Source organism: Littorina saxatilis, linkage group LG12, assembly GCF_037325665.1.
Source record: "Littorina saxatilis isolate snail1 linkage group LG12, US_GU_Lsax_2.0, whole genome shotgun sequence".
NCBI classification, from domain to species: Eukaryota; Metazoa; Mollusca; class Gastropoda; order Littorinimorpha; family Littorinidae; genus Littorina; species Littorina saxatilis.
In genome coordinates, this window is record NC_090256.1 from 38,639,255 (window position 1) to 38,648,829 (window position 9,575).

Here is a 9,575-nt window from a genome sequence, read left to right on the forward strand (position 1 = left end):
CTAACAAAATCCTACTGTCACGGGATGATTTTGAAACAGAAACACAAAAAATCCTGGTTCACGGCAACAATTTGTAACCGGAGCCCTAGAGAGGGTCCGTATCCTCATTAATTGTTCTCAGGGGGAGGCTGAAGATTGCCGAGGAGAGCAACCTTTACTCTGGCCCTATTGTAATGTAGCTGCACAATCAGTCTAGTCTATGCCTCGCGTTGTGTTCAATACATGTGCCTACAATACTAGCCGACCTCGGTATTCAGAGGAAACCCTGTGTGTTTCTTAGTAATCTAGACTGTGCGTTACATAAATGTTGTGATGTGTGTTTTGGATGTTAGAGTTTGCCACGTACAGTACAGTTTTAACAACACATGTTTACAGGACAACAGTCAAGGAGAGGCAGAAGTTACAATACATGACACGAAAGCAAGCTCACACACTTACGTTCGTTCACCGACACACGCATGTTCACGCTCACCTCTCGTACGTACAGTGATGTTCACCATAACTCATAGGAAACAGTTACAAGGTTTTATTTTACACTATATTACATGAAAAGCAAGTAACAAACCCATCAAACAAAGCACCAAACAATCCTTCAATCAGTCTTACCTAGCGTTTACCCTAACTCCGATTAATAACTAACACCTACGGCTCCTTTCTTATGTATGCCTATCTCGTTCCTGCTGGCTCTGTTTCACACACAAGACAGACACGGCAACAACACGTAGACTCAACACTGAAAGACAGAACGAACATGCAAACGTTCAGCATTTAAATGCAACGCTGAAAGACAACGATCAAGCAGAACACACAGCATTTGTTCAACGCTGAGAGACAACAAACAAGCAAAACACACAGCATTTGTTCAACGCTGAGAGACAACGATCAAGCAAAACACACAGCATTTGTTCAACGCTGAGAGACTGACAACAAACAAGCAAAACACACAGCATTTGTTCAACGCTGAGAGACAACAAACAAGCAAAACACACAGCATTTGTTCAACGCTGAGAGACAACGATCAAGCAAAACACACAGCATTTGTTCAACGCTGAGAGACAACGATCAAGCAAAACACACAGCATTTGTTCAACGCTGAGAGACAACAAACAAGCAAAACGCACAGCATTTGTTCAACGCTGAGAAACAACGATCAAGCAAAACACACAGCATTTGTTCAACGCTGAGAGACAACGATCAAGCAAAACGCACAGCATTTGTTCAACGCTGAGAGACAACAAACAAGCAAAACACACAGCATTTGTTCAACGCTGAGAGACAACGATCAAGCAAAACGCACAGCATTTGTTCAACGCTGAGAGACAACAAACAAGCAAAACACACAGCATTTGTTCAACGCTGAGAGACAACAAACAAGCAAAACACACAGCATTTGTTCAACGCTGAGAGACAACAAACAAGCAAGACACACAGCATTTGTTCAACGCTGAGAGACAACGATCAAGCAAAACGCACAGCATTTGTTCAACGCTGAGAGACAACGATCAAGCAAAACACACAGCATTTGTTCAACGCTGAGAGACAACAAACAAGCAAAACACACAGCATTTGTTCAACGCTGAGAGACAACAAACAAGCAAAACACACAGCATTTGTTCAACGCTGAGAGACAACAAACAAGCAAAACACACAGCATTTGTTCAACGCTGAGAGACAAAACGAACTACGAAACAGAGACATAGTACACACTTGTGCAGCGTGTAAGAAAGAGAGAGAAAAAGACGAGGAAAAGAGAGCAAGCACTTATTCAGCGCTGACTGACGAGACTCGCAGAGCCGGCCTCTTTTATAGTCTCTCAAAGACTCGGTACTAATCTTCTGTGATCGCTGTGGGCTGGCTGTAAGGGAGGGGATGGGGGTATCTACAGGAAAGGCGGGGGTGACTAGAAGGAAGGTGGGGTCACTGAGTACCTGCAACTCTGAGCTAGTAGGGCTCTCCCGCTACACTAGAAACACGAAAATACCCAGCATGCTTCCCCCCGAAATATTATAGATTATTCCCCCCTCTGCTTCTTTACCTCTGTAAACTTGTAGAGCTAGTTATTTTTCGATAAACACCCAGCAACCAAACAAATAACGACCCAGCAACAGCCTGAATCCTCGATAGCGCAATGGGTTGAGAAGCTGTTCTGCCTCGGTACTACTTTTGCGACTGAAAAGTTCCGAACGCTCTAATGTACGAAGTATACATCTCTGGAGCAAACAATACAAACATACCGCATTTAAATTAACAACTACAGGCTTGAACACATGAATCTCCATATAAAATCCATGAGTTTTCTGAATCTAGGTCTGCTGTGCACAAACGTTCATCACAAGCAAATTCCCAAGGCAAGTAACTCTCATACTTTGTCTAGCGACAAGAGTAGTTCCCCTTTCAAATTTCTTTTCACTCAGTTTCTTCGACAACAGACTGCAATCCGACGGTCAGTTTTCAACAATCCTTCATTTAATAAACAGATCACACGCAACCAAATGCACACATCTCATCAATTTAAACAACATAAAGCGGTTTCATACACTATTTTCCCCAGAAAACTGAACTTCATACAGTTTTTAACGTTGGAACACGGGTGCAAAAGTTCGTCTGCTAGTCCCATTTGACGAAAGAACATTATCCTAAGCGATACCAAAACATATACAGAACACACAATATCTGCCTTTGCCGCCACAGCAGAATAACAGCATATCTGTGTACTTGATTTTAGTCCAAAATAGGAAAACTGACAAGAAGTGTTAACAGAATGGAATGATTTGCACGGAACTTCATCAAGATTTTCAAATAGATGTACAAAACCAAACCATTCCTCTCGTGACATCTCGCACGAACGACCACATCTTTCTTTATTCTTTCTTTCTTTATTTGGTGTTTAACGTCGTTTTCAACCGTTCAAGGTTAACCACACCTGATTGTGTTCACATTGCACACAACCGTTCTTTATTCGCAGACACAGGAAGTAACACATCTAAGACAGCAGATTCCTCTTAAACTAATATGACACTTAATACAAATGCAAAACATCTAAACACGTCGTGAATACAGCGTCAGTCACTCCAGAATCATGCATGCTACATTATTCATAAAATACAATTAAAACATGCTGAGAAATGCACTTTCACAGGTGTGAAAAGCCAATATCTGAAGTTTTCAGATATTTGTATTTAAAGAAAGTCGATAAATAGCTGTAGAGCGTACGTTTACTTTTTGTTTATACGCTTGATGTTTGAGTAATCCGAAATGGAATTACAATAAATCCTATAGCATTACTTGAAATTTTCAGAATAATAAAGAAGGAAAGTAATCTCCTTCGCCGGTTTTCATTTGCATAGACAAAAAATCGACATTTTCAACAAGCTTGTAACTGGAGAGTACTGGCACACATAACGGCTTATACGTAAGACCTTTACCTGCATCAAATTCTAGAAGGAACATCTAAAGCATCTGAACGTCGATCTGGGCATCACGTAAAATGTGCATTACTTTTAGCACTGAGAGACACAAACAGAGCGACCAAACATTTAAGCAAAATCGCAATGAAAAAGTGTACATGCTTCTTATAGAGATCATACCATATTGACCAGGAGAGGTATTCAATAGTAGTGACAAATTTGAAGCTAAGTATACAGCCGTCACGTGACTTTTGCGGGCAGTATGGGGTTTCACGAACAGCAATTAGGGCGACGTACAGCTCAAACAGCTTCACCATGAGGCCAAGTGCCGCTAAAAAGGTGCCCTGAATACCTCCCCAGTTCTTCTTACCGCACATTAACAGGCCAGACTATCTTGATCATTCCAGGACACTTAAATTACAAAATAGGCAAACATCCAGACACTACTGAATACCTACTGATAGCATTCAAACGCAGGTCTGTAAAAGAGTCTTTTCTTTCTTTATTTGGTGTTTAACGTCGTTTTCAACCACGAAGGTTATATCGCGACGGGGGAAGGGGGGAGATGGGATAGAGCCACTTGTCAATTGTTTCTTGTTCACAAAAGCACTAATCAAAAATTTGCTCCAGGGGCTTGCAACGTAGTACAATATATGACCTTACTGGGAGAATGCAAGTTTCCAGTACAAAGGACTTAACATTTCTTACATACTGCTTGACTAAAATCTTTACAAAAATTGACTATATTCTATACAAGAAACACTTAACAAGGGTAAAAGGAGAAACAGAATCCGTTAGTCGCCTCTTACGACATGCTGGGGAGCATCGGGTAAATTCTTTCTCGTCCCAACCAATATGGGACTCCCCCTAACCCGCGGGGGGACTGTAAAAGGGTACCATGTCTGAAATCAAAAGGACCTGAAGGGGAGTGGGTTCACTTGCAGCTGAAGATTGGCGATGGATTTACTTTTACACTTCTTCACAATGTATTGCCATGATGCTGCCAGGGGAAAACTGTGATTTCATATCAGGACATATATATCAGGACAAATAAATTACACACCTCAGCAGGCCTACATTGCTAGACAAAATCTACATAGCCAAAGCAAACACTCTCCTCGTGGTTCTTGTCTGTTTTAAAAACTCCGGTATTATCACAGCTCTCATCTTCCGTGATCATTCCCCTTGAATATATTGACAATAGTAACAGCCACGCAACAATCGAATACGCTTGCAAACAAAACACTAATCTCATTCTTTACAACGCGATCAGATTTAGCAGCAGTCACTGGGGTATACCTACAAGAGATATCCTAAGTAAGCAGAAGACTTGAACAAAATGTCTCCATAGTTTCTTCTCCTTGGACGCCGATCCATAAACTGGATGGATACACGGCATTTGAACAGCTAGGCCATATCGCAGAAAGTCCTATTTAGAATCTAAGCTGATCTCGCGAGATATCCGCAAGACATGCTCTTTGTTATGCTTCGAGTGTCTTCAGAACTTATAACATCGATTCTTCGCAGCTCTCACAAAATATCCACATCACATGCTTTTCTTTGCTTCGATGTTTGAAAGGGCTTGGAAAATCGACAGGGTCTATTTTTTTATTTTTTTATTATTATTCGTTCATGGGCTGAAACTCTCACGGTTTTTATGTGTGTGACCGTTTTTACCCCGCCATTTAGACAGCCGTACGCCGCTTTCCGGGGAAGCATGCATGGTGTTTTCGTGTTTCTATAACCCACCGAACTCTGATATGGATTACAGGATTTGTTCGTGCGCAATTGGTCTTGTGCTTGCTTGTAAACGCGAAGGGGGATAAGGCACTAAGCAGGTTTGCACATCAGTTGGCCAGGGAGATAGGACAAATATCCACCCAGAACCCACCAGGCGCGGCCAGGGATTCAAACCCACGACCATTCCGCTTGGGAGGCCGGCGTCTTATTCACTAGGCCACTGCGCCCGTCGACAGGGTCTATTACCTGCTATTCCGACTTGGTCGTGTGACAGACGTTTTCTTCCACACGAGATTACGTTGATTGTCTAACGAAGCCGTCAGGCTGAGTTAGACATCAGCTAATCGAGTGTGGAAGAAAACTCTGTCACACGACCAAGTCGGAATAGCATGCTTCAACAGAGGAGAGAACAAACACGTTTTGTGTACTCAAGCTTGACAAACCTAAACACAGGAGCAGCCATTGTGGAGAGATCTACTTTTTGACGGAAGTGACCGAACAACTGTGAATGACGTCTCGGTATTAGTGAATGACGTCACAGTCGTCGTCACAGTCTGTATCTTTTGAAGCATCGCATTCTTCATGACGTCTTTCTGTGTCTGCATCCGCGAAATGTTTGTTCATTCCGGAATCTTTGTCATCTATGTTCATAACTCTGTCCTTATAGTGTCAGACTAACAGGCCTCCTGAGCGAGCCACTTTCCAAGGGTAGCTATATTCGCGTACGGAAACATTACTGTCGTCTGTGATGCCGTTTTCAGTATTCTGAGCGTTGAAGAATTTGTAAAGAGAAGAAACGATAACAGCAGGAGAAATAAAAGTCGTGTGTGCCTTTTGGGGCTTTTGGAGGGACGAGTTCGAGTTTGAATCCGTTCTTGCACATGCTCCAAAGCGTGTAACATACAATCTTGCACACGTTTGCTTTAGTAGTGGCAAAGAAGGAAAGCGTGTGACATACATATATATCTACCGCTGATCGTGGTCTATTCTGTTTGGATTATTTTGAGTTGTTTTTATTAGTAATTAAAATACCAGAAATGATCACCCGGCATATTTGACATTTCTGATCAACGCGATCCTTGTCAATAACATTTTAAATAAACAAAACTGAAATTGCAAAAAGAATTGTCATATTTAACACCAATCATGCAAAAAAAACACCAGGTTGGATATAATTTATGCTCAGCAACCATAATTTCAGTACAGGGGGGTTGGGGTGAGGGGGGGAGTGAGAGTTTCTCCTTTTGTTTTTGTCTTTGATCACAGTCAAAAAAGAGTCTCGAGTCACATTCACGGGGTCATCTTCACCAAAACTGATCTCGATCGCCCTCCATGGGTATGTTTTATTATCTCTCTGTGTGTGGGATGTGAGGATAGAGTGTGTGTGTGTGTGTGTGTGTGTGTGTGTGTGTGTGTGTGTGTGTGTGTGTGCGTGCGTGCGTGCGTGCGTGCGTGCGTGTGTGTGTGTGCGTGTGTGTGTGTGTGTGTGAGAGAGCGTGTGTGTGTCTGTGTGTGAGAGCGTGTGTGTGTCCGTCTGTCTCTCTGTCTGTCTGTCTGTAAATCTGTCAGTCAGTCTGTCTGTCTGTCTGTCTGCCTGTCAGTCTGTCTGCCTGTCTCTTTGTTGTTTAGTTGTTTTGTTGTGTCTGTGTGTGCCTCCCTGTAGGTCTCTGTCTGCAGCAGTGTCCGCCAGTGTGTGCTTGCGTAGTAGCGTACTTGTGTGTCAGTATGCTTGCCTCCTCCTACACCATGACACGATACAAACGTTAGCAATCGTTAGGTCTTGTACGAGGGGACGGAAGATTGTTCGTGGCATCGTTCACAGAAGAACAAACTACGACAAAGAAGAAGAATCAAATAACTTCATCAAAGAAGCGCCCATGCAAGGAGTAAGGCACGAGGGTGGGCAGAGAGGCGGTGCTTAGGACACTCAGGTTCCTCGCGTCCAGGACCGCCATGTAACTCTCCTTGGACGGCCCGTCAATCATCGGCACAAGCACCACCCCATCGTCTTCGGCCACGCCCCCAGGGCGGGGCACGAACAGAGGCTCCACGGGGTAGTGGTGAGGCACGATCCACGCCGCGTCCCGTCCCTGTCCGCACACGTCCCGCTTCACGATGGCCACTCTGCTGAGCGTGACGTTGTCAGTCTTCAGCACCAGGCCGTACACGAAGCAGTAGCTGCGAGAGCGATGACCTTCGTTCATCGTGGGCATGTCCAAGAACTCCACGAACGCTGGAGTGGGCGGAGCTAGGTCCACGCGCTGCACTGTCCCCGCCCCCAGGTCGATCTCGTAGCGTTGCAGCTGAGCGTGGGCCGGGAAAGAGTCCCGGGCGGCGGGGTCTCTTAGGACTGAAAGACTCAGACTGCCCACGAAGTTGGGGTTGGGGTAGGCGGAGATGTCCATGACGATGCGGTTGCCGTCCACGTCCAGGTTGTAGGCGTTGACGTGGTGCATGGTGAAAACGTTCTGCATGCTGAGCTCCGTCACCTTCCCCGTCTTCAGCTCCACGGCGTAGAGAGCGGAGGGCGCGTCGTGCTGCCAATCCAGGCAGTTGAAGGGCGTGGCCTCGTACACCATGCACATCACGTTGACGTAGAAGGGGTGGGCCAGCAGGAGAGCGTGGGTCTCGGTCACGGAGAAGGAGTGCATGTACGGGACGCTGTCCACGGGCCACGAGGCCACCACCTCGCGCTCCTGCGTGGACTTGATCCTGACCAGCTGCATGCGGTTCTTGACCAGCGGGAAGAGCGACACGCTGGACAGGAAGGTCAGGTGGTGCTTGGTGCCGGCCTCGGGCAAAGGGTGGGCAGAGGACAACAGCTCCAGGAACCCGGCGTTCTTCATGCCGCCCTCACCGCCGTGCAGAGTCCCCGTCACGCTGGCTCCCGTGCTGAGGTCGTGCGGGGAGAACTGGTAGGCCTTCCAGTAGTCGCTGAGCGCCACGTAGTCATGGCCACCATCAGTGCCCGGGAAGCGGTACACGTTGACGTTCATGTTGTCAATCCCGTGCATCAAGGCGCGGAAGCGTTCCACGAAGTTGAAGGGGGGTTGCGGGCCCTGAAACAGCAGGTAGGGGGCGATGGTGTCGCCCGCCATGGAGTCGTTGAAGAACGAGCTGCCCAGGAAGCGCGTACTGAAGGAGGCCGAGCCGTTGCCGTGGAAACGCCAGCTGGACAGCTTGGCGAAGCCGTCGAAGGCGTGGAGGAAGGAGCGGTCGCCGTTCTCGAAGAGACCCAGCCCGTTCCGCACCTGTGGGGACAAAAACATTCACTTTAAAACTGTGGGATTTTCTCGGATATTTTAGGAGCAAAAGACCCCAAATTTTACACAATTGTAGGTATTGATACTTGGCTTGTTTTCGTCCAATTTCAGAGTCACAGCATGAAAATGTCTGTTGGAGGATCAGTCAAAACAAAAAAGAAAGGTAAAAAAAAATTAGAACGTTGAAGAGAACCTCGACTTAACGGATTTTAGAGTACACAAACAGGCAAGACACACGACGGAAAAATAAAAAATGTTGCTGTGAATTATCTTACAATCTCGCCAAAATGGTCATAAGTTCACTGGTAAGTTTTTGTAACTTTAAACGTAAATTCCTTCCCGTGTGAACAACCAACAGTACCATCTCAGCTCTTTTCAGTCTTACACTTTGAATCAGGAATGATAGCATTGTTCATTGTTCATTTTTCATTGTTCCAACTAAATAGATACTTAATGTCAACAGCCAGGTTGCGTCTAAATGAGAATTTTTCCGGAATTAATTTTACATGTACGTAAAACTGATTTCAAAAGCGAAATCAATTCAACACAAATGCTCCACTCTGCACAGAAAATAGCCAGGCCCTTGAATTTGGGTATATAAATTCAAAGGATGCTCATATCTCACGTGAACGCCTGTACAGATCTTTTGTGGGCTGACATTATGGGTTACAGGGAAAGAAAGATACCTTCAAGAAAGAACACGAGCAAGCAAGCAAGCAAGAAAGCGAGCAGGCAATTCCCCCTTCAGCGTGTATTGTTAATCTGCCTTCTTGCATTCTATGTGTTTCTAAGTATTCATACTTCAAACTTCAAACTTCATACTTCATTGGCAACAATATCCTACTATTGAGACACTGTAAAAGGACTGTAGGATAAAGAGAAGAGGAGAAGAAGAAGGGAAGAAAGTAGTGAAAGAACAAAAGAAATAATAGCAAAGCTGGAAAAGTTCTTCGAAAGACGGTTTCATTTTTGCCTAGTAGAATAATTTGGTAGTGGGATGGGGTGGGGGGGGGGTATATGTATAGTCTTCTACCTATTTCAGTGCCAGGTGTGTCTGGTGGTAATTCACAATGAGAAATGAGAAAGCCAATACTTCCCTGCCTTAAACTCAGAGTACTAGTGCATCAATTGATTAGTATATAGCGCAAAGCAGAAGACGAACGAT

General features: G+C 45.0%; 1 protein-coding gene across 1 annotated transcript in view; it reads right to left on the bottom strand.

The window, feature by feature from the left end:
- Window positions 1–4,162: 4,162 nt before the first annotated feature.
- LOC138981887 (uncharacterized) overlaps window positions 4,163–9,575 on the bottom strand; it is an 18,768-nt gene continuing 13,355 nt past the window's right edge. Inside the window, exon 2 of the mRNA XM_070355029.1 lies at window positions 4,163–8,398. Coding sequence (XP_070211130.1) covers window positions 6,998–8,398 — 1,401 coding nt within the window. The 3' untranslated portion in view covers window positions 4,163–6,997. The remainder of the gene's footprint in view (window positions 8,399–9,575) is intronic.